Source organism: Saimiri boliviensis, chromosome 5, assembly GCF_048565385.1.
Source record: "Saimiri boliviensis isolate mSaiBol1 chromosome 5, mSaiBol1.pri, whole genome shotgun sequence".
NCBI classification, from domain to species: Eukaryota; Metazoa; Chordata; class Mammalia; order Primates; family Cebidae; genus Saimiri; species Saimiri boliviensis.
In genome coordinates this window covers 126,304,535-126,329,614 of record NC_133453.1, presented here as the reverse complement: position 1 = coordinate 126,329,614, position 25,080 = coordinate 126,304,535, and the positions used below count along the sequence as shown (strand labels likewise).

Here is a 25,080-nt window from a genome sequence, read left to right as displayed (position 1 = left end):
AGTGATCTTCCCACCTCAGCCTCCCAAAGTGCTGGGATGACAGGCCTGAGCCACTGCACTCAGCCCTAGTTTCCTTTTGTATCATAAGAAGCTAACCCTCCAAAACGGTCACTCTTTAGTATAATGTACACCACATCCTTTACAGATTATGACATGATATGGCCGTAGGAGGGAGGGTAATATGAAGGGCAGGTTTCAAGGATGGTTCAATCACAGACTCCACCTGGGCCATTCATCATTGAGAGCAAAGTTGTTTTTATTGTAATGAAATTTTAAAAGGCAGTTACAGTAATTACACATATACACAACTGACTTAATAACTGTTAGTCATAGAGAACATTCAAGAAATACAAATGATTTATCCACAGCACAGTTCACATCCATAAGAAGAAAGAGAAATGGTTAAGTGCTTAAACTGTCCACTGACACTTGCTTATGAAATCCTTTTCTTTTTTTCTTAAAGGAAACTGAGATTGTTAGATAAAGCAAGCTGTCCTGTTCCCACACACAGCCCCTGAAGCCTCCATTTTGCTACTTTCAAAGTCAGTGCATGCAGGCTCTGGCCCGTTGTCGACTATCACACCAGCCTTGGCCACACCTGCGCTGGGAAATGTGCCTGCACTGCTGTGTGGCACCTCCCTAAGCTGCGCCAGACTCCAGACAGTCAAGGAAAAGGTCAGTGTCCAAGTGGCTCGTGGCTCCTTAGTACAGGGGGTTTGGTGGGGAATGACCCCTGGGAAGCTAGGACACAGCCACTGAGGCCAAACCCCATTTTCTGGTAATATAAAGAATGTTTCTATTCTGACTTGTTATTGGCCAAAGCCGTTCGGCTGCTGGCTTCTTCCTGTTCATGTGGCAGGTCAGAATCGTGATGGAGCAAGGTGAGCCCAGAGAGGCGAGTGTTCACGTTCCCGCGTAGCTTACGTGCAGCCGGGAGGGAACAGACCCCCGTCCATTCCCTGGGGCTGGTTCCTCTCTTGGTTAAAGCTAGGAGGACAGCGATGTTTGCGCTTGTGGCTGATGTGGAGAACACACAGTCACATCAATGACACGGAAGAATCAAGCTCCCCGGCATGACTTCCTTAATGAGCAGGATCCCCTTACTCTCTGCAATATGCACATCACGGGAAATAACAACAGTGTTGGAGGGCCGAGCAGAATGTGGCTAATTGTGATGGCTCTGTCACTCCCTGAAGCCACAGCTAAAAACTGAGGGGAGTGATGCACAGGAAGTGTTCTAGAGCTGTCCTTGGCCATCCTGTCACAGTCACAGACCCAGTCCTGATGAAGCCTCGCTGTGGCTGCACCTGTGTCCTTGCTGACGGCTAGGCTTGTCACTGTCCAGCCCTCTTCCGTGGGAAGCTGTCTGCTTGCTTGGTCTAAGGAAAGCCACTTGAGAGTCTAGTAGTTCAGACGAGGTGTGAGCGAGGCAGTGAGTCACAGAGTGCCTCTGTGCAAACAAAGTCGTGAGTGCCTCTCCCTTTCCTAATTCAGCTTCGAGCCAGTCGGAGACATATCTGCTGGGCATGGGCTGACGGGCAAGCAGACCACAGGGGCCATGAGCACTCTGGCCTCCAAGGCTGGGCAGGACCGGCATGGGAGGCTCTTTTGTGAACCAGGATAAATAAGCCCTCTGGGGCTTTAATTCTTACTCCAGTTTGTCCCGAAAATCCTTGGTGAAAACCCTTGGGGCACGTGCGGTTCTCCCAGTCCTGGTCTTCTCCTCTCTCGCTCCTATTTTCTGATTGGCCCCATGATGGCTTTTACAGATCTCAAGCAAAAAGAGGGGTCAGAATGTACTCAGATTCCCTGTCTGTGCTCCTAGGACAGAGCTGGAAGGCAAGGAGGCTGGGCCTCCTTAGTCACAATGCCTCCCCATCAGGTCTGGCTTTCATTCATCTGTGAATCCTCACCCAAGGGCCAGGAACTGAGTTCACTGCACCCTGAACCCCTGTTTACGTGGGAGAAGTAGATATTGGGAGCAAGGATCCTCTCCCAATCCTGCTGCATCCCCTCAGTGCCCAGCACAGCTCTAGATACAGGGCAGGTTCACAGTCAATGTGCTCACCTGGGCCTGTGTCTGCACCTAAGAAAAGCCCCCAACTTTCCTCCAAGACACAGAAGGCAAGTACAAACATAAAACCACCAAAACTTCCACATTCACAAGCGAAAGGCTGTAAAAAGTCTGTTTTCATTTCACTGAGAAACACTTCTTTGACCCAAAACCGATTTTCGTGCCTTTTCTTGGGGAGGCGGGAAATAATTATGCCCATGGCTGCTGGCCCCAAGGGCAGGGCAGGCAGAGAAAGGCCCATTCTGGAGCTGGCCCTGGGAGGAGGTACAGTGTTTCAACCAACCACCTGCCATTTCCCCAGAAGCAAGAAAGCCTCTGAGGTTGAGTGAACATGACAGGCATGGACACTGGAGACCCAATCACCACTACAGACAGAAGGCTCTAGAAACTGCAAAGTCAGGGTTGCGTTAGGGTCTAGAACTGCAATCACGCACAGCTGGCTACCAGTCAAAGGCGTTTTACTGAGCAACGTTTAACTTTTGTAGGTGAAATCCCCCAGCAACACTGAGCACGTGGATCTCCCGGCCAGACAGGGCTGGGGGTTAATGCGGCACTTTCAACGGATCACAGCAAACGTTCTCCAGACTCCTTCGCGCGCGTTGTGCTCCCTCCACGCTCAGGTTCCTAGAACCAGTGCCGCTCTCCCTGGTCCTGCAGAATCTGGGGGCTGGGATGCAGGGGTTGTTTCTGAGCATTTGCCCTACCAAGCAACGTCTGCGAGGAGCTGCCTGAAGGACTCTGGGAGGGACACAAGGGCTTTCCTAGAGGGTGGGCCCCTCCACCTGCCCTGCGACAGCCATGATTCCTTTTCTACCCTCTGGGAGTCAGTGGACTGATGGGCTGGTGATGAGGAACAGGGAGGAGGCATAATGGCCACGAAAGGGACGAGGGAGCCCTCGATAGTGTAAGGGGTGTGGGAGAGGGCTGCGCTGCTTCAAAACAGGGGGACGGATTCTTAAACTCTCCTCAAATCCAAGAGAAGCATAGCAAGCCAGGGATCACGGGCTCAGAGGTCAGCCAGGCAGAAGCTTCTAGAGTCAGCTCTTGTTCCTGTCTTGAGACCACCGGAGAAATTCAAGGCCAGTGGGTGTGTGGCAGAACCAGAACTGGAACCCAAGTCTTCTGCCCCTGAGACCTGGCCTCTGTGCCTCCCAGAGCTGCTATTCCTCCAGTCGGGCTGAAGACCAAAGGCTCAGGTGCTGGAGGACACTGTTTCATGGTACTCATGTGAAGAGGCCTGGGCATCCTGCCCTGCTGTCTACATCTGTACAGAAGGGCCAGGCCTCTGACCGCAAGGTGTGCTGTCCTGCAGGATCTGGGCAGGCACAAAGTCCTGCTCTCCCCAGTGGCGCAAGGATGAGCCATGCCTAGTGGAATCAGGGACACAGCTGTTCAGATCCAACCGGGAGAGGGGTGGCTGCTCCTCTGGGACTCCTGTGGGAGGAAGGGGCTGCTTCCTGTAAGAGGAGGAGCTTGAACCAAAGAACTGACCTATCCATGTGAGCATGTCCCTAGCTGTGTCTCCTGGTGACCCTGCTCAAGTGCCAGCCTGTCAGCCCAGCTCCCAGACCCTGGGCCGAGCATCTTCTGGTCACAGCCCGTGCTGCTGAGCTTGGGGACAGGGCCGCACATTTCAGCTCTCTAAATACTCTGGATTCTATACACTCAGGCTGGCCACACACGACAGACACAAGGCACAACACATCCATCAGCACAGCAAGTTCATGTCACACTGCACAAAGCACACACGTCCCATGGCACAATGGATGCACAGACAGACCAGTGGCGCTGAGGGGAGGGCAACTCTCTGTCTCTGTGCTTCTCGGCTCCAGCTGGCAGAACAAGGGCTGTGCACCCTGCTTGCCTGTTTTTCCAGCCTCCCCCCAGAGCCCCACGCACCTAGAAGAAGTGAAAAGCAAGAAGGAATCTGCTTTCAGCATCCTGGGCAGGCCTGTGGTGCTGCTTGGTCACTCTGGCACGGGCTGAACTTTTGTGGGTATAAATTGTCTATTAAGAGATTATTCACAACCAAATTTAACGACCCAATAGGCTCACCTCCTGAGCACACACAGACAAAATACAATAAATACGGCTGATCCCCAGATGTCTGCCAGGGTCCCTGGTCAGTGGCCGAGCAGCCCCGGCTGCAGGGGAGAGTGGAGCAATGACGGGCCTGGGGACACATCGTGGGGGAGATGGCTTCTGGTGGGGGTGCCTGCGGCAGGGCAAGCAGGGCGAGGGTGGGCCTTGTTCACATGGGCGTCGACATCACAGTATGGGTGGCACTGGACAGCGGGAGACTTGCTCTGCCCGCAGCTACTCAGAAAACGGCGGAAACATGCCGAGGTCGGCAAAGTCTTCGATGTTATAGTTGCCAGTCCCCTGGGTGGGATCTCCCGGCATGGGCAGCATGTCCTGCAGAGGAGAGGCACAGAGAGCCACAGAGGGGTCAGCTCCTCGGACCCTGCACTGGCCATGTCCCAGGAGCCTCGCCTGCCCTCACCCTAATGGCCAACTCCAATGGGGCAGCCCGGGGGTCCTTCCCAGCCTCTGCGGGACGCTCTGCAGGGGTCTTCAAATGTCTGAGACCCTGGGAAACTGTCCCCTCCAGGGAGCTGTTGCGACAGCAGGTAAGCGGCAGCAGGATACACCCTTTGTCTATCTAAGCTTGAGTCAGGGACCCAGGGTAGACGAGAGCCCCACTGGTGGGGGGACCCCAGGCTGGCTCCAAGCAAGGTGCACGTAGCAGATAGCAGATGGCCAAAATGCAAGAGAAATGCAATGCAGAGCAGGGCGGAAGTAGCATGTGTGTGGAGGCCAGGGTGGCCTGTCTTCCGTGTGTACCTTAGTGCAGGGACAAATCACTGAATGCTTAGATTTCAGTTTCAACACGTCTTTCAAGTTCTCTGGGCCTCAGATGACCCATCCAGAACATGGGAATAGCACTGTTTCAGTTCCTTACAGCCAATTCCCCAGTGTGTGTTCTGTTGAATTCTCAGCCCATGTGATACTGTGTGAGGAAAGAATTCTGTGGACAAATAAGTCTGGGAAAGAAGGCGCACTCTGCCTACCTCCTAGAAATCCACAGTCCTCATTGGTGTAATAAAAGCTCGGGTAAGTCCTGCAATAAAGAAGCTTAACAACTTTGTTTAACCAGTGTTTCAGAAGCTTATTTGGCCAAGAATTCTTTTTGGCATTGTGACCATGAAGATCCGTGCCAGGAAATTCTGCCTTACGGGGTTGCTGTGGGGCTTCAGAATGGGCAAGGAATGAAGCCTTATAGAAGGAGGAAGGACGAGAGAAGGCTGCAGTCAGGGAGGCAGACGAAGGCCTGGCGGAGGTGTTCCCCTGCACATTCACAGAATGCTGCCCTGAGTGACATCTGGGTCCCAGGCCTTTGTCTGTGAAGCTGACCCTGGCAGCTTGGGATGAGGGTGGGCGGGGTCGATGGAGCAGTGATTCTTGAGGAGGGGTTGCAATTCCGGGAGTCTCAGAACCTCTCGGGTTCCTGCCCCCATTGTTGTTATGCAGGGCAGGCCTGGGGCATGAAGGAGGTGCCTGGGCTCCTGTTACAAGGACCTGGAGGGATGGGCCAAGCTCTTGGCCGAGGGGGAGTCAATGGGCTCGGACCTCCATTTGAAGCTTTCCAGTAGGAATGTCTCTGGCTGAAAGTTGAGCCAAGGAAACCCACAAGGGGCAGGGCCCTGCTCTGTGGGGCTGCAGTGGTGCCATCCCAGCCACACGGTCTGCCTTAGGCAGGAGAAATGGGCTAGAAATGTCTCAAATAATGGAGAGTTGCAAGGTGCCCAGGTATCCTCAACCAGGGACTGTTCCTGAGCTTAACCACAGAGAGCAGAGCCAGGGGAAGGCTGACACTGAGCCGGGGCCTGGGTGGGGATGTCCCCCCGATCCTGGGGGCCACGGTGGGGAGGAAGAGGGTCAGCCAGTGACAGGCAGCCAAGGCTGGAGGCACCTGCAGCTCTTAGGAGAGACCCCCTTCGGCCTTGGCTTTGTGCCTTTCCACTGGAGAGCTCTGGAGTCTGGGACAGGGAAGCGTCTCCAACTGCAGGCTCCCTCATTGTATGGCTTAGCTCACAGGCTACACGGGCCCCTTCTCCTTCCCGCATGCACCTGACGTTTCTGGCTGGGTAGGATGGGGACTTCTACTCCTGGACTTCCTCCAGCCCAGGCTGGGCCAGAACTCACGATGGCTATCGGGCAGGCGGTGGTGCGGCAGAGACCGAGGGGGAAAGGAAGCAGAGAGAAGGCGCCGGTACCTACGAGAAGGCGGTGCTGGCTCGATTTACCTGGAACACTTCAGTCTGACCGGGCTGCTGGTGGGAGTGCTGCTCACCGCTCTGCTGACCATGGTGCTGGCTTTGCCACTGCGACCAGACCTCCGAGGGCCGCCCTTGGAACTGCCCGCTGCTTTGTCCACTTTCAGCTGAAAGAGCCAACATACAGGACACTTCCTTTAAAAGGCATCCCGTGGTTCCGTGAGACCTAAGCATCACTGCAGCTGGAGGGCTCCCGCTTCTGAAAGGAAGACACGCGCCATCCTGAGCTGGTGGATTGTCTGCTCTCCTCATCTTTTTCACTGACTGGCAGAACATAACTGGAGTGGATCAAAGAGACACAGGAGCCCTTTGCCCAGTGGTGCAGGGACTTGGCCAGAGCCACCCTGATGAGGTGCTTTAAGCCCTGGAGCTCTCCTTGCACTTGGCGACTGTGCACAAAGGCCTCCTGCGGGCATCTGGGGGCAAGGGGCATGTCCGTGGGATGCAGAGGATGGGGAGAGGGAGGGTCTGCCCTCGGCAGCACGGTGCTGGCACGAGGAGGAAGACACGCCTGCCTCCTTGCTCCTGACTCCCTCTCGAAATGTCCACAGAATGCTTTGTAAAGGATATCTGGCCCCACCAAAGAGCCTCACCTTGGCATTCCCTGAGAACTGCCAACCTCAGCCTCTGCCTCCCGAGCCGCTCCTCAGAAGCCATACACGCGTTATATGAGGTCCTCCTACACAGCCATGCACCACAGACTTTTCCTGCCTAGCTCTTTGGCGGAGTGTTTTCTTAGCATCAGTTTGTTTGAGGGGGAAGAAGTTTGGGCACTGGTCAGACAAGATAAGATTCCTCTGTGGGAATCAGCAAATTCATTTATAAATGAGAGCCACTTTGCTTCTGTCTACAGTTTACACAAAGAAATTGCCAATGGAAGAAACAAAAAATAGGAAGCATGAGTAGAATTTTGTTTTACATGTTAGAAACAGAGTCTTCCTGGCTGAGCACAGTGGCTCAAGCCTGTAATCCCAGCACTTTGGGAGGCCGAGGTGGGTGGATCACGAGGTCAAGAGATTGAGACCATCCTGACAAGACGGTGAAACCCCGTCTCTACTAAAGATACACATACAAAAAATTAGCTGGGCATGGTGGCTCGTGCCTGTAGTCCCAGCTACCTGGGAGGCTGAGGCAGGAGAATTGCTTGAACCCAGGAGGCGGAGGTTGCAGTGAGCTGAGATCACGCCACTGCACTCCAGCCTGGCGCCTGGCAACAGAGCAAGACTCTGTCTCAAAGAAACAAACAAAAAAACCAGAATCTTCCTCCACTGCCCTGGCTGGAGTGCAGTGGGGCGATCACAGCTCACTGCAGCCTTGAACTCCTGAGCTCCAGCAATCCTCCAGCCTCAGCCTCCCAAGTAGCTGGGACTATAGGCTGGTGTCACAATGCCTGGCTAATTCAAAAACTTTTTTTTTTTTGTAGATACGGGGTCTGGTTATGCTGCCCAGGTTGCTCTCAAACTCCTGGCCTCATGCAGTCCTCCTGACCTGGCCTCCCAAGTGCTGGGATTGCATGAATGCCATTGTGCCTATCCAGTAAGTGGAATTTTGTGCAAAACATTTTTGAGATTCAACCAAAGAGGAGGCTTAAAAAAATACCTTCAAAGAGGATACCTTGAAGGAACATCAAAAATCTTAGAAATTATTTTTCTTGTTTCAAAACATTCAGTAGCATTTTGGAGACAATGGGCTCTCTATCAAGCTGTAGGTGGCAAGACAAGCCCCATCTTGTCCCATACTACTCTTTCCAACGGTCATGCTGGCCACAGGCAAGCCTCACACCCCACCCAACCCCAGACCTGGGCACTGCATTGATGTGAGGCCAGGTTAGGAAGTATTCAGGGAGAAGAATCTCCCTCTCTCTCTCTCTCTCTCTCTCTCTCACCCATCCGCCCATATATAATGGGTGAGACATAAAGGGCTTTTATAAAATACATAAGGTTTCTTTAACGCCTTACTATTGGTGCTTTTCAAACTCTGCATGATGACAACAGTTGGTAAAGAATTCTGTAAAATTACGGCAGGGTACAATTCCCTTCCTCAGCATAAGAGAGATTCAAACCTCCTGTGCACGCAGGATTCTGCCATAAAACAATTCATTCATCTGGCAATGTGAAACGCCTTTTCCTAATAATCCCACACAAGACTCCCAGGGCCGGGAGGAACTCTTTCATAGAATCGTAAACATTGGTCTCATTAACTGGCTCAGCAGAGGGCAGGCCGGGTCCATAACTGTGGCAAAGTTAAAACAGCAGCATCAGCAGCTGGAGCCATGAGGAAAGTCCCACCTGACAGGCACCTGCCCCGTCCTGGAAGCCTGCAGAGGCTGAGCACACAATGGGGCCTTTAGTGGGTCCATGTTGCTTGACGGCAGGGACCGTTGCTTGACTGGAGGGAAACAGTCACCTGTACTGAAAGAAGGACATGGCGGACTGCGGAAGTGTCCTAACACATTCAGGAGGTGACCGCCACGTAGGGTCACCCAGGATGCTGCTCTGATGGTGGTTTCCTGTGGGGGTTGCCCATCACAAATCAATGTCCTCAGCCCTTCCTCCTTAAGGCACACACCTGCCTCTTCTTCCCTTTGCCATCAGCATTTGCAGCCACACACATACACACACACACACACACACACACACACACACACACACACACACACAGCGTCTTCCCTTTTCCTTCCCTTCTCAACCCTGCACAATCTCTCTACTGCCAGGCCCCACCCAACAGCATTTGAAGAGTTTCCGTTTTCTCAATCTCTCTTGAGCATCCCACACCCTTGGTCATTCTTTTTGGAACTGCCTTGTTGGCTTCTAGGACTGAACTTGCTTTTGGTTCCGCTACTGCTTACACTGCTGTTTCTCCTGTGCCTCACGGTCCCTGCTGTAAGTGACCCTGTCCCTTGACGTGTGTTGAAAGCAAGGGTCTGAGTCAGGCCTTCTGTCTCATCAACAAGCAAGAAGAACAGAACCTCTTCGATTCTCATAAACTAACTCATTCATTTATTCATTTGGCAAATATTTCCTGAGCTGCTGCTCTGACGTGGGCTCCATGCTGGCACTGTACATACACTGGAGAATAAGATCGTTCCTCTCTTGATAAGCATGAAGCATGGCTGGGAAAGAGAACAAGCAGGTGATTCTGCACGGGTGAGATCTGCTGCAGCAGAGTCGGCAGAACTAGAATAAAAACCCTTACGAGGGATACCTAACTAGCCGCGGCAAGCAGAAAAGGCTTTTGAGATCTCAGATGACACCAGAAGGGGAAGTAGTAATTGATCTGGTATAGAGCTTGGAGGTGAGGTTGAAAAGAACTCCAGAGAAAAGGGGCAGTCTGTTCAAAGACATGACATCAAAGAGGGCTTGTTTCATCCGGGCATCTACCGTTGGCTCAGGATGGAAGAGGAACAGAGTGAAATCAGGCAAGCTGTAAGAGGTGAGGCTGGAGTGTAAGCCAGGGGTCAGGTTCCACACCATCAGCGTGACTGAGTCTGGGGACAACAGAGAACCACTGAAGGTTTTTAAGCAGAAGCAGGATGCACACAGATGTGTTTACTTAGGAAGGACATGGTCCATGGGTAGGTGGACAAAAAGAGAGGGAAACAGACAGCCGAGAAAGGAATGGGGTAGACAAGAGGAGAGGGAAGCAGCCGGACAGGAGGAGGCCGCAGCAGCAATCCCTGCAGGAGGACTGATGTGGCTCAGAACACGGAACAAAAGCCAGCTGAAGAGCAGCGGGTGGATTTCAGATGTGATGGAGAAGGAGGTGCCTAGCATTGGTGACTGATTACTGGCTGTGCTGAGGGGTATGAATGGGAAGAGCTAGGGATGATAAACTCATGTTTCTGGTGGTATTGACAATCCCAGCTTCTCTCTCAAGCTTTGGCTCCATCCATCCCTGCCTAGAGGTGCATCTAGGCAGTATGAAGACATCTGAACTCTCCATGCCTACAGCCATCACCTCCATGCCTACAGCCATCACCTCCATGCCTACAGCCATCACCTCCCTGCCTATAGCCATCATTCCACGCCTACAGCCATCACCTCCACGCCTACAGCCATCACCTCCGCGCCTACAGCCATCATTCCATGCCTACAGCCATCACCTCCACGCCTACAGCCATCACCTCCGCGCCTACAGCCATCATTCCGTGCCTATATCCATCACCTCCGTGCCGGCAGCCATCATCTCCGTGCCTGTAGTCATCATCTCCATGCCTACAGCCATCATTCCGTGCCTACAGCCATCACCTCCCTGCCTATAGCCATCACCTCCGTGCCTACAGCCATCACCTCCCTGCCTACAGCCATCACCTCCGTGCCTACAGCCATCACCTCCCTGCCTACAGCCATCACCTCCCTGCCTACAGCCATCATTCCATGCCTACAGCCATCACCTCCCTGCCTACAGCCATCACCTCCATGCCTGCAGCCATCACCTCCCTGCCTGCAGCCATCATTCCATGCCTACAGCCATCACCTCCCTGCCTACAGCCATCATTCCGTGCCTACAGCCATCACCTCCATGCCTGCAGCCATCACCTCCCTGCCTACAGCCATCACCTCCATGCCTGCAGCCATCACCTCCCTGCCTGCAGCCATCATTCTGTGCCTACAGCCATCACCTCCCCGCCTACAGCCATCACCTCCCCGCCTACAGCCATCATTCCGTGCCTACAGCCATCACCTCCGTGCCTACAGCCATCACCTCCCAGCCTGCAGCCATCACCTCCCTGCCTACAGCCATCACCTCTGCACCTGCGGCCATCACCTCCGCGCCTGCGGCCATCACCTCCGTGCCTGCGGCCATCACCTCCGCGCCTGCGGCCATCACCTCCCTGCCTGCGGCCATCACCTCCATGCCTACGGCCATCACCTCCCTGCCTGCGGCCATCACCTCTGTGCCTACAGCCATCACCTCGCCTCCTCACACAGTCTGGAGGGAAGAACATAAGCACAGGCTCGTTCCCCTCACACCTGCTTCATGTCTCATCAGTGCTGGGGTCTGCTGAGTCCCCACTCCTCGAAATACCATCTCTCTACCTCCCCTCCCCCCGCTTTCCTCTATTCTCACTGCCTCCACCAGTGCTGAGTCATGGCCACGCCCACTGCCCCCATAACCACGCATCTACTGGGGTCACCTCTCTCCAGCAGCAGTCCACCACATACAGACTGTTAGTGGATGATCACAGTCTATGCGGTAACACTCATTTTCCTTAGAGTTGGCATGGAGGTCCCTCTCGGTCTGGAGCTATTTGTAGCCTCATCTCCCACTTCACGTCTAACCCCAGCCCTTCTCGCCCTAGTCACATGACAGTATTTGCATGTCCCCCATGACACCATACACAGTTACATCTCCGTGCTCCTGCACATGTGTTCTCTCTGTCATGTGCATCCTTCCCCTTCTCTGTGCCTAGAGGATTCCAGTCAGGTTCAAAGCCCTAATCAAGGGTGACCTTGTGTGACAGACTCCCTGTCACTGTCTCCTCTAGCTTGCCTGTGGCCCATCACACTATATTGATTTACTCCACATTGTGAGGACTTGAGGCCAAGGACTGTATCTATGCCTACCCCAGGCTTTACTGAAAATAGTGCCTGGAATACAGGAGTCTTCAGTAAGTACTTGCTGAGGGAGGGAGGGAGGGAGGGAAGGAGGGAGGGACAGTTGGGAGCAGGGAGGAAGAACATGAACATTCCATAACTTTTATTTCCATTTGCATTTGAGGTTTCCTGGGTAGAATGAAATAAGCACACATTCTCTCGTCAGTCTTTCCTTAGTAACAGCCAGAGAATGGTAGAGTGGAGGAAATAATGGTTAGAGGAAGATTAGCTCTCTATTCATATTTGGGGTACTTGGTTCTATTAATTACATATATAAGATTCCAGAAGAAAAATTCTTAACGTTCTGCAAAGGGGAAAAAAATCAATGAACTGGATTCTTTGGAGACAGTCAAGGAAGAATTTTAGGAGCACTGAGCATGTGCACGGGAGTCACACTAGGTATTTTACATCATTTCAACTCACCTCTTCTTCACTCTGACTCTAAGAGCTAAGATCCCATTATCCACATTTTTCAGATAAGGAAACAGAGGCTCAAAGACACCAAGGAATTAGCCAACTCATTTAGCCCACAAATGCCAGACCCAATGTTTGAACCTAGGTCTTTCTGACCCGCAAGGCCAGATGCATTCATTTGATGCAGTGTTTAAACTGAGGGCCTCCTCTATACCTAATCCTGGGCAGTGTGTTGGTAATACAGTGATGGTCAAGCCTGGTCACTGAGAAAGTCACTAGACAAGCAGAATTGCTATGCGCTCTTACTCATGAAAGGGAAGTCCAGGCCGCCAGGGGAGGCCCTGGGCGTGGGGCCTCACTCAGATCTGCGTCTTCCTAAAGGAACTTACATCCAATCAGATGACCTGAAGGGTGACTTCAGTGGCCATGTGCTGGAAGAGATAAAGGGAAAGTCCTCTTTCCAGCCTCTGCTACTGAAAGTTTATTTTTTTCTCCTGAATTGTACTGATGACCACTCTGACCAGATAACGAGCAGGAATTTCAACATAATCTCTCCTGGATGACAGAGCACTGTGGGTTCTTAACCTAAACCTGACTGACCGGGGCTGCATATAAATGGGGAGCAGGGGCTTCCTGCATCCCACCCCCACAGTGTACCCACAAGCCTCTTTCTGGGGAAAAAGAAAGACCAGTGGTCACCAAAATCCTTGTATTACTTTATTGTTCCAAAGCTGCCTACATAGTTAAAAACTATGAGCTGAGTTCCAGCCATGCTGTGTTTGTCTCTGGTGCTTCCTGAGCAGGGGAGAGGCTGCTACAGCCCTGGCTGGTGCCTGGGCCACCTCCCAGCCCAGAGAGACTGTGTTATGGGCTGATAGCACCTGGACCAGCTGCGTGGGTTTGCGGACCACGGGTCAGAATCTTGAGGAGCTTGTGGGTTTGTAGGTGGTAGGTCTGAGATGACATCCTCCTTTTTTAAAAACTCGAAGCTCAATGCCATCGTTTTCCCTTCATTAACATTTTTCCCTGTGAGATTCAGCGGATTTGAAAATTGCCGTGACATTCAAGGCTCACTTGAAGTCCTGCTCGGAGGTCCTATGTGGCTGGGTTTAGCTCAGTGGTTCCCAGTTGAGTGACTTTGCACCTCCCCCCACCGCCCCTGGAAAACCAACGGGGACATCTGGCAATGTCTGGAGACATTTGTCATTATCATAAACAGAGGAACGCTGGTAGGTGGAGGCTGGGAGATGCTGCTGAATACCCTGTAAGGAACGGACAGTCCCCCACAACAAAGAATTATCCAGCCCAAAATGTCATTAGTGCTGCCGCTGAGAAATCCTGCTAGATAGTTAATAAAGTGCTCCAAAAGGCAGCTGGTTCTGACAAATGCCTTCTAGACAGAAGAAAACCACGCCTTATGGCAAGGATCACAGTCTCCCCGAGCCTTCCGGCTAAGACCCCACGTTTTCAACACTGACTAGTATTAGGCATGGAGAGGTCTGTAATTCCCCACAATGCACCAGTAAAAATGTCTGGGACTGAGCTTTGTGGGCAGGAGCGGGGGAGGCAGAGGGCGCCTGGTGTCGGCAAATATTTCAGATCCTGGCGATCCTACCGGTTCCTGCCTGTGCTTAGCGTGCCCTGCTCCCCTCTTCCGAATTACGCCTTTCATTTCCCACTCCAGATGTTTTTGGAATAACACATTCTACTTTTTTCTTTTTTTGAGATAGAGTCTCACTCTGTCATCCAGGCTGGAGTGCAGTAGTGCAGTCTTGGCTCACTGCAACCTCCAGGTTGCAGCGATCCTCCTGCCTCAGCCTCTGGGGTAGCTGGGACTATGGAGGCATGCCACCACATCCAGCTAATTTTCGTATTTTCAGTAGAGACAGGGTTTCACCATGTCAGCCAGGCTGGCCTCAAACTCCTGGCCTCAAGGGATACATCTGCCTCAGCCTCCCAAAGTGCTGGGATTACAGGTGCGAGCCACCACGCCCAGCCTGGAATAACAAATTCTTTCAATTGGATAATATGGGCTGGGTGGGGCAGGCTGGGATGGACATGGCTCTTTCACGAAAGGGCAGTGTGTTTGGAATGTGTTTCTCGAGCTAACATGTTCATCCCCAGAGTTGTTAGTTTATCTGTTGTGACCTGATTTAATCTGTATTGACTTGATCTAACTTGGGTCATGCACGGATGAATTGTTTTTGAGATCTCGCCCTAAACTGAGAAGCATGTGGGGAACAAGGCGCTGTGGACATGCTGGTGCTTGCCAGGACATTAGTCTGGAAGCATGCTACTGAGAAAATAATGGAACTTCGACCCTGTGTATGTATATGCCACACTTGGAGCAAGCCAGGGGATGGAAATCTGGTCTACAGCAGCACCTTTGAGCCATTTCTCTTTGAACAGCCTGTGTGCTTGGCTCCCTGCGTTTCTCTAAGAAACAAGGTCACACCAATGGGCAGATGCCTTACAGTAGTGGAGACCAAAAGAAATCGAGCAATTTGAGGATTCAGATCGTATACATTTTTGCCAGTTACCAATTTATTGCCTCTTAGCTCTAAATCCGTCCTTGTTTGGCCTGCTTCATGATACTGAAACGGCACCCTGCAAACCTTTCTCCTCTGTCAGCAAGCGCAGTGTCAGGCTTGGTCAACAGAGGATGCTGGAGAGACAAGCAAGGTACGGACGCCAGTGGCTTCTCTTCCTGGGTCAGGTGCTTCTGCACTCCTGCAGCAGCGTGCCTAGCAGCTGTGTGCAGGAGGCCAGGGCGCTCCCTCTCAGGACATTTCTCTACCACCCAGAGGCGGCGTCCTGCCAATCAGTTTTACCTGTGGGCACTCCCTGGGGAAATTCTGGCCACCTGGTGGGTGATTTCGTAGACCATTTCTGGTCCATATGCACAGCCTACTGAGTTTCTCAGCCAGCTGGCAGGATGCTTTACAGACACACTGCAGTCCAAAGGAGCCTCTGTAGTGTGTCACCAAGACAGATGCATGTTCTCCAACAAGAGCTGAACCTCAGGTTTTGTGGGGTGAGGTCTCCTCTTCCAAGTTCTTAGTTGCTGTCTTGTCTGCCCTCCCTCAGCCTAAGAGGGAGAAGCTGCGACCTAGGTTTACGACGCCTGTATTCCTCAGGGTCCTTCTTTACCACCTTTTTTAGCCAAAACATCTTTCAGCTTTTCCTGTTCAAATGACCGGCATGGTTTCTGTCTCCTGACTGGGTCCTACAGGCACAACACTCTCCCCACTTCCTTTGTTAAGGGAATAAATGCTTGGATTTTTCAGAGCTTATGTAAAGGGATTGTGTGGTTTTCTAGTAGATGCTACATTTCAAATGGCTCAGTTTTTGCTGTGACTGGACTCAAATTGAAAATGAAACTAAGACTGGAAACATAAATATGAGGGCAGTAAAGCTCAACATAACTCGAAAGGCCTGGAATGGAAGAAAGGCTTTGTCTTGACTCCTGAATGCTCGTGGAACAAGCCAGCATGTGTTTCACAGAAAGGGCTGAGACCGAGGCAGGGCCATTTTTTCTCATTCAGTGTGTGAACTTGGTCTGCAAAGCTATCCTGAGGAGTCTGCTACAGTTGAAGCACTGTTCAAAAGTGACATGCTATGTTTGTCACAGCTCGATGTCTGCCCCTGGGCCGCCACTGGGTGATGTCTGGCAAGTCTGTTCAGCAGGCATTCCAAACTCCCTGCCTGCTCAGCTAGAAGCGAGGGGGGGAGGGCAGGGGGCGGGGGTGGGGCTGGGATCCACGGCAATACCTGTCTGGGCTCTCGGCTCTGGCCATGGATAACAAACTGAGGCCAGGTACCGTGGGGTGCTGCCACGCCTGGGAACCCATCAGTGTCACATCAACAGGCCCCAGAGCTGCACAGAGGCCACAGGGAAGCCACTGAGACGTGCCCTCCTGGGCTAGAGTGTGCGTCCATTGCCAGTGTAAACACTGCCTGTTTTTTAAGCCTGTTTTGTGTTTGTTTACTAATTAATGAAACTGAACACAGATGGAGCACACTGCCGCGTTCCTTCTCCACTAACCAATCCTCACCTGCTCTGTTTCCTGCGCCCTTTCCCACCGTGCCCTCAGGAGTAACCATCCTCACTAACAAACAACCCTCGGGTCCTCTTCCTGGTGTCCACTCATTTTCCAGGCCCCCCTACACCTCTGATGTGAACCCCAACGCCTTATCCTGGGTCCCCTCTGCCTGTACTGAGAGCCTTTTTCCAGCAGCGTCCTTATCACACAGGATGACAGCAACCCCTTGCCTCAAGGCCTCCCTCTCCATCCCAAGACCCAGCCCCGCTTCCTGCTCTCCTCCTCAGCTTCCTCCCCACTCCATCACCTGCTCACTCCACCATGGCCTGGCTTTCAACACGCTCTCCCTGCATCCTATTCTACTCAGACAGCTGCAGCCAAAGGTAACATGTGATGCACTGATGGCAGGGCCGTAGGAAACTTCTCAGTCCTTCACTTCTCCATTTCATACTCCCTTCCACACCCTCACTGGGAGGGGTCCAGCCCCTTTCTCATGAATGTACATCAAGGGACATCTGCTGGGGCATCCAATGCCTGCTTAATTCTGAGATTCCCTGTGAATGGATTTGACAGCGATGGTACATACAGAATGGTGGATGGGAGCAGTTTCAGATGTACTGCCAGCTTTGAGTCTTGGCTCCATGGGCATGATTCTGTTATTCTCGGCCACAGTAAGTTAGCCTGGGTAAGTTATAAAGATAAACTTATCGGCTATAGTAAGTTATCTGACCTCACTGTGCCTTAGTTTATTCATTTGTGAGATGGGAATAATAATGGTATCTCCATCTTAGGGCTATAGTAAGCACTGAATGAATGCTACATGCTGGCATATGATAAGCACCCAGTAAGGGCAGGCTGTACCATTACTACTGCTGTCACCTGTGTGTGAGATGGTTCGAAGACAACTGTAAAAATGGCAGCTGAACCTGGAGCCCCATCTGTGTTGAGCCTGTTCATGGCCATCAGTGGTGCAGTGGCCTCAGCTCAGGGCTTTGTCCTTCCTGTGTCCCATCTCCATTTATACTTCAGGGCCTGGCATTTGTTTAGTGGAGACTAGACGCGGAGCTAAAGGCACTGGATGGTTGGGGCAGGGAAGTGGCCTGCCCACCTGTCTTGTCACAGCCACAGTGGGACGCTCTAAGACCTTACCAGGGTTGCGAGTTAGTTCTGCTCCAAAGCCTCTGTCGCCCCATCAGACAGAACAAGTGTCCTGGCCCGCAGCCACAAGGGTCCTCATGCAGACCACAGCTGTTACATCTGCACACAACCCTGCCTGCATCCCTTTACCTGTCTGTCTCCCTGCCTCAGTCTCTGGACTGTGCTCTTCTCTGGGTGAGGACCAGGTCTCCTGCCTTCTGTTTTTCAGTGCTGATTCGGGCCCTGGCACTGCAGGTTCTTTGAGATCAGTGCCAGGTGGCCCGTGGGCTTCTGGAAAGGACTAGGTACCCAGGGTGCCCTGAGTCTATGAGACCCACCTTCAGGAGGAGACAAAGGGGTCTCTCTACACCCAGGTGAGGAAGTGGATGTGGAGAAGGATCTCAGGTGACTGCAGGAAGGTGGATGCTGCCCTGGGAAACAGGATTCTGAGCTCAAGGTGGTAACTCTGCTGAGTGCCTGGCTGACTTGAAAATAACCACCATGGGGCCTCTCCTTCCTGAAACAGTGCTTCCAAACGTGGTTCCAGTGAATCACGTGGCAAGAATACTTAACAGGCAAACAGGAGAACACGCTGCAAGTAGATGGGACAGAGGTTGGAGGGACAGGCATGGCATCAGGAAGTGCTGTGCCCCAAGACCTTGGGCTGAGTGGGGTGGACGTGCGGCTGTTAGCAGAGGAGGTGGGGGCGGTGGGCAGCAGATGCCAACTCTCCATTATGGGCTAGGGGCTCTGCACGGCATTCTACTTTCTTTCGTGTTTTTGCTTTTTCAGACAGGCTCTCACTCTGTCACCCAGGCTGGAATGCAGTGGTGTGATCATGGCTCACTGCAGCCTCAACGTCCTGGCCTCAAATGATCCTTCTACCTCAGCCTCCTGAGTAGCTGGAACTACAGGCACGCACCACCACACCTGCCTAATTATTATTATTATTTATAGAGACAGGATTTTGTCATGTTGCCCAAGCTAGTCTTGAACCCTGGGCTCAAGTGATCCACCACCTCGGCCTTCCAAAGTGCTGGGCTTACAGGCCTGAGCCACTGTGCCCAGCCTGCACGGCATTTTTCATATGGCTGATGGACAAGCAACTGTAATGGAAGCTTGTAACTTGCCACGGGGAAATTCAGGTGTATGGGCCCAGCTTCACGCTAATCTGAGGAATCAATTCGGTAGAGAAAAGTTCCATGAGCCACACTGCTGGGTGTCACCCAGTGACCTCACTGTGAGAAAGCAGGCAGCAGCTTGGACTTCTTACCAGGACCGTGGGTCCCTTCCGAGCCTGTCCTGAGTAGAGTGGAGCCCTGGCCCTGGGAGACATGCTAAGGAGGTCTCTAAACACACAGAGAGTGGAGAAGGCCTGGGATCCTCAGAAATGCACGGGACACAGCGGTTCCTTAGCCCTCTAAGGCCTGAGGTCCCACTAACAAGGCTACGATAGGTGTTTTTAATATTTAAAAGAGAGAGAAAACTTTACAGGGTGATTTATGCAATTGATTGTCTCTATAGCTCTGCTCTAGTTTCTTGAAACAAGCCTACAATGTTTTTGACTTGGAGGACCTGAAAATCCTTGCCAGGGGCCATAATGGGTTAAAATGTATTCAGATCACATCACACACAAAAACACAGTCCCAGTACCTTGAAAACGATAACGTCAAATCACAAAGCCAAGGCCTAAGACCCCGGTCTCTTAGCATCACCTTAGGCCCCCCCAAAGCCAGACAGAGAGGAGGCACTCGGAAACCTCCAGACCTTGTTCTGGAACCCGAGAGCTGGGGCTCAGCCTCCTGACTTCAGGATGTTCAGAAAGTGTTTTTGCTGGCTTTCTCAGAACCTCTTCCCCTCGTTCCGCACCTACCGAACCCCGGAGTCCTGTTGGCAAGACTGGAGTAGGCGTTCCCGCTTGGCGAGGAGGTAGCTGGGCTGGAGAGGGGGCTGTAGGAAGAGGGGTCTGCTGGGTAGCTGTGGCTCGTTCCAATCCCAAAGGGAGACGACTGGGTCTTGCTGGACTGAGATGGGAGTTGCTACAATCAGGACAAAGCAGAGATGGAGAGCATCACCAGCAGACCCCCACCCCCACCCATGCCCCAGGCTGGTCACAGGGGCAGTACCTGCTCTGGGTTGATAGTGACTCCCCATGGCCCTCTTCTCTGGCTGGGCACAGGCCTGGGATCGGCCCCGTGTGTGAGGCTCAGGAACTGCGGGATGTTTGGGGCAGCGGGCCTGGGATTGGCCCCGTGTGCGAGGCTCAGGAACTGCGGGATGTTTGGGGCAGTGGGCCTGGGATCGGCCCCGTGTGCGAGGCTCAGGAACTGCGGGATGTTTGGGGCAGTGGGCCTGGGATCGGCCCCGTGTGTGAGGCTCAGGAACTGCAGGATGCTTAGGGCAGTGGTTGAAGTTACTCCCCAGGGCTACAAGGATCCGAGCCCTCTGGCATCTGGTTACCAAGACCTTGGCATTATGAACACCCAGAACTCCCTCAGCCCAATCAACACCTATCCTTAAAGTGACTATGAGGGGATGGAGGGTGTCACAAGGGTGGGTGTTTTCATGCCTTTCTGGAGCAGGAGTAGCCAGAGGTCCAGAGTAGTGAGGGGCTCATTCATGATGGAGGGGCTCTACCTGCACTACCTTTTCCTGCCAGCTGCCCCAGGGCACGGCTGTAAAGGGAAAAGGCTGCTGACGTCGCATGCGGTGTGGCTCTTGGAGTGCCCTGAGGGTGGCTGGCACTCCTAAGTACCCAGCTGCTGTTAGGGTGGTTGGTGCCAGCTAGGAGCCAACCAATTGCCGGAACCGCAATCCCAACAAGAAGGCATTTCCCGGAATGCTCTGCCTCCTCGGCACCCAGGGGAGAGGCCCTCACGGATGCCCATACCTGTCCCGGAAAGGGCGGACGACTCCCTGTCCACGCCACCTGACTCTGGTTTAGCTGCCGGGAGATTTGGGACATGTTCTGGCTCGTGGAAGAGGAGGACTGAATATCATTCACTCCAGGCACGTGAACCACGGAAGAGCTAGAAAAAGAGGAAAATGCGTTTATCCCAAGGAAGCCTTTGGTGTGCGTGAATCCACTTGCCTAGGCAGCCACGTCATCCGCCCTGGGCCACCTTCCTGGCTCTCCATGCAGCATGCCACTGTGTCACTAGAGCAAATGACTAACACATGGTGAGCCTCAGAGCCCCTCGGCCATCCTCCTCTCCCTGGAGGGCTTCCTCCGCCCTGCTGAGTCGTCCTGCCATGGCTGCTACTTCCTCTCCCCGTTCTCTGGGCTCTCCCGCTGACTCCTCAGCCCCTATCCTATGCCTGTGCATCCTCTGCTCTCAACAGATGATTTGGTTCCCAGAAACAGAGAAGCTTCTTAGAATAAAAATCAGTCTCGGTGTTCACTCACTCCTTTGTGGTCTGGTTAATTTGTTCCTTTGGGGCACTCAGGGGGCTTAAGGATTCAGGAAATAGGTTGCAGGCTGCCAGTTTTAAATGGAAAAGCTTCTCAATGAACACCTGCTGGATGGGGTCTAGTCCTGCTACCCAGAGTTTACTCTCCCACCTTCAGTTCACCTTCGACTTAACTTAATGCGTCTTTATTAGGCCCCTGCTGTGTGCCCCGCTCTCTGCATGCCCTTTGCAGGCTCAATCTCTGACCCGGCTTAGCTCCTCAGCAGGCACTGTCTGTACCGCCAGGCACTTCTTCCACGAGGTTTTCCAGGCTATGTCGATTACACGAGAAGCTCATCAAAGACTAAAAGGCTGGGGGCAGGCTTTTACTTTGTGTCAGGCCCCTCCTCCTGCCTCCTTGGGATGAGCTCAGCATGCAGGGTAGTGTGCTGGGTGCCCATGAATCCATCAGGGAGGGCAGAATGGGGCTCATCACAGAAGGCTTTTGGTCCAGGTGGATTTTCAGCTCCGTGTTAAAGGCAGGCGAGAGACTGGCTACAGTTTTATTATTGTATTCTAATAAGTTTCCTATGCCGTCTGAGCCCTTTCAAAACAGGGAGAAACCAAGAATGTCAGAGACGTTCTTGTGCTGATTGTTGTAAAACAGTTCAGTCGCTTATATAAAGGGGCCACCATTTCCATCTGTCTACAATCAATTCCTCATTTAACATAAGGGCTCCTTTCCCATTCTCCTCCCTGATGAAAGTATTGCTTCACAGGACATTTTCTGGTCACTAATGTCTAGTAGAGAGCCCTCTCCCACAGACCCCCAGCCCTCGGTGTCCTCCCCAAAACACTGATGGATGAAGGCTGCTGTAGCACTGACGGCCAGTAGGAAAGGCTCCTTGGCTGAAAGGGACGGGCTTCTTGGGGCAAAGGGCCAGCCCTTCTGTACAGCCCTCCCTGGGGGCCTCTGGGCTACAGCTGCCTGCCTTAGTACAGACAGGCAGTGGTCAAAACTGGTGGGACCAGAGCAAAACTGGTGGGAGGGCTATGGGTGAGGATGCACTCGGGGTGCCAGCGGCACCATTCTGCAAGCGACCCAGGGCTCCCTATGGCTGTGCTGGGCCTCAGGGTCCTTCATCCCACAGCCTAGCATGTCCCAAGCCAGCTCAGACCCTTCAGACTTGTAGGAAATTCTGCCCATTCCACAGGCTTTAGCCCCTACAGGGATTCTTTAATTCACGGAGTCACTTACTCACTCATTTTACAGACTAGTGCTGGGCAAGTGCCTCCCCTATGCCAGGCTCCGCGCAGGCGCTCGGACGCTCCCTGGACTCCTTCCCCATGCTGCCAGCTGTCCCATCGCTCATCACTGCCCCGTGTACCCTACATTTTGGGTTCTGTGACAACGGCCTCACTCAGGCTCTGTGCTTCGCGCTGGACCGTCCGCCCCAGCAGTCTGCAGCCTCAGCCTTCTCCCAAAGGCCATCAGTGACAGTGTCCTCCTCCGCAGCATGGCCCCCATGGCCGCTGCAGTCACATTCTCTGTTTCTCCCATGAGTGGGGCCTCCCCCAGCAACGCCTCTTCCCAGCCTTCACCAGCACACTCCTCAGGCCCCTGCACCTCTGCCCTGGTCAAGAGGCAGAACCTGACTTTTGCTTTCAGACCTAGCTGAAGAGTCCTGCCACCCTGGACTGTCCCTCACCTTTGTACTGTGTCCTCCTTGTCCCTGCTGCCGCACCTTCCCTGATCCCCTCTGTCCAGAGTGGAGGACAAGCAGCAAGTGTCACGAGGACCCCCTGTACCCGGGCAGGGCTGGCACTGGGCGTGGCATGGACTGATGTCAATGCGTGCTGAGTAGCTGAGTAACTCAGCGGCCAAGAGACGTCTGGAGGGCTTGAGTATTGCTCAGCAGAGCAGCGCCAGCTGCAGTGATGATGGCTTAGGGGCCGCTGACTGACAGCTGCCGTCTTGTTTTCTTGTTTGCTGTCCCCAGAACAGAGCCGCTGCCTGTAGCCAGAGCTTCCCAGAAGCTCAGAGCAGGGTACAATTCAGCGAGACTCCGCTGCAGACGTGGCCAGAGTCATTGCTGTGTTGCTAATCTTGGCAATGGCTGCTGAGCTACTTGCTGCTTCTCCAGGAGGGCGGCCACAAAGCAGCGTGGAAGCAAGACCCGCATTCCTTGTGGCTGGGGCAGTCCCTTGGCAGGGCCCTCTCTCTGGGTGGAAAACCCCACCTGCCTTCCTGGTCTGTGCCTGCATCTGGAAGCTGTGCTTAGGCTCTGGCCAACCTCATTGGAGGAGCCCTGCCCTGCTGGGCATGGGATCTGAGATGCTTCTCCTAGGAAATCGAGGGTGTTTGGTGGGCACAGGTGAGTGCCCACACACCCTCCCCAAGAGCTGTCAACCTCTCCTCTGGCTGCTCTTACCAGTGTATGCTCCTGGCTCCAGAAGTTAGCAGAGCCAGGCCTCACCTCCAGCGATGGCGCGAGGGCTTCCTCAATGACCTACCAGATGCCCCCGATGCTAAGAACCACGCCTTGGGAAGGTTGGACACCCTGCCTCGAGTGCCCTTTAGGATGAGGCCCAGGGATGATGGACTGAGCTGCCCACTGTTCCTTCGACTTGGCCGTGGCCTCTGGGTGGCAGATGGCAGGATATTCCTGGTACCTTGTCAGCTGTACCCAGCCCTACCTCGCTTGGGTCCCAGCTAGAGCGAACTCACTCCTCTCTCCCAAACACTGCTACAGAATACAGTGGCTGGTGCTGTTCACATCCAAGAAAGGGTAACTGACACCAGGAATCTATGGCAGCTCATGGAGGGCTCACAGAGCAGAAGCAGAGCCACCAGAATCCACGGTCTCGCCCAGGACCTGAGCACTGGTAACCACCAACTCATGCTTACGGCTCACAGAGCTGGGTTCTGAGACCCAGGGCTTTCTTGGCAAGGGAGCACCTTTCCACGCCACTGTCCCCGTCGCTGGCACGTACCTGAAGGCCTTCCCAGAGTGTCCAGAGGGAAACGGGCTTCCTTGGGAGTAGATCTGCTGGGTCCCTGCCGCAGAGGCTGAGCTCATCATCTTCTTCTCCGCTAGGAAAAGCAGAGTGGGTGTTATATGCAAAGGTTCCCTGCTTTGTAGACCACTGAGGTGGCCGCCCCGAGAACAGGGGCAGGATTGGGCACGGGGACAGGAGGACGGGATCAGGGCAGTCCACCTGCACACAGCCTCCTCGGCCTTGCCTCTCCTCCTGCCTCCTCCTCTCCCCTGGAGCCTCCCTGGCATGAGGGCACTGGGCTCTAGTTCTTAATCCCTAGGCTAGGCCACAGGCTGCTTGAAGAGTGGGAAAGATGAACAGAATGAATGAGGCCAGGTGCGGTGGCTCACATCTGTAATCCCAGCACTTTGGGAGGCTGAGGTGAGCAGATCGCTTGAGGTCAGGAGTTCAAAACCAGCCTGGCCAACATGGTGAAACCTCATCTCCACTAAAAATACAAAAATTAGCCAGGCGTGGTGGCGGGCATCTGTAGTCCCAACGAGTCGGGAGGCTGACACAGGAGAATCGCTCGAGCTCAGGAGGCAGAGGCTGCAGTGAGCCGAGATCACGCCATTGCACTCCAGCCTGGGCAACAGGGCAAGATTCTGCCTCAAAAAGAAAAAAATTAATGAGAGTTTGTTTTATCCAATCTTTCCAACTCTGTGAGGTAGGGATTCCAGGTCCTCTAGCTGTGGGTGAGAAAACTCAGGGTACCCGTGAAGAGGATGGGCTCTGAGCTCAGCTCTCTGGGTCTGCAATCCAGCTCCAAGGTAAGAGGTGCAACCTCAGACTGTTATTTACTCATCCCCTGCCTCAGTTGCCCATCAGAAAGAAGGTGAGAATAATCGTACCTTCCCCAGAGGGCTGTAGGGAGAATTCAGTGAGTTCAAACAATTAAAAGTTTGCTATTGTTTGTTACAGACGAGAAAAGTGAGGCATGGCTTGTCCAAAGCCCTGAGCTGGCGAGAGAGGGCCAGGACATGAATGCAAGCCCAGAGGTCTTCCCACTGCCCTGGAACTCGACTACCCCTGACATCCTCAGCCAGCAG

At 53.3% G+C, this 25,080-nt stretch overlaps 1 protein-coding gene across 9 annotated transcripts in view; it reads right to left on the bottom strand.

Annotated features, from left to right (window-relative positions):
- Window positions 1-238: 238 nt before the first annotated feature.
- ARNT2 (aryl hydrocarbon receptor nuclear translocator 2) overlaps window positions 239-25,080 on the bottom strand; it is a 193,062-nt gene continuing 168,220 nt past the window's right edge. For 7 of the 9 annotated variants that reach the window (XM_074399930.1, XM_074399929.1, XM_074399931.1 and 4 more), the window contains 5 exons: window positions 23,987-24,086; window positions 20,493-20,631; window positions 19,476-19,641; window positions 6,382-6,518; window positions 4,301-4,489 (listed from right to left, as the gene is read on the bottom strand). In XM_074399930.1, the coding sequence (XP_074256031.1) occupies window positions 4,391-4,489; window positions 6,382-6,518; window positions 19,476-19,641; window positions 20,493-20,631; window positions 23,987-24,086 (641 nt within the window). In that variant the 3' untranslated portion in view covers window positions 4,301-4,390. Of the gene's footprint in view, window positions 4,490-6,381; window positions 6,519-19,475; window positions 19,642-20,492; window positions 20,632-23,986; window positions 24,087-25,080 lie in introns of all 9 variants that reach the window. The other 2 variants (XM_039479922.2, XM_074399928.1) reach the window with 2 other exon arrangements.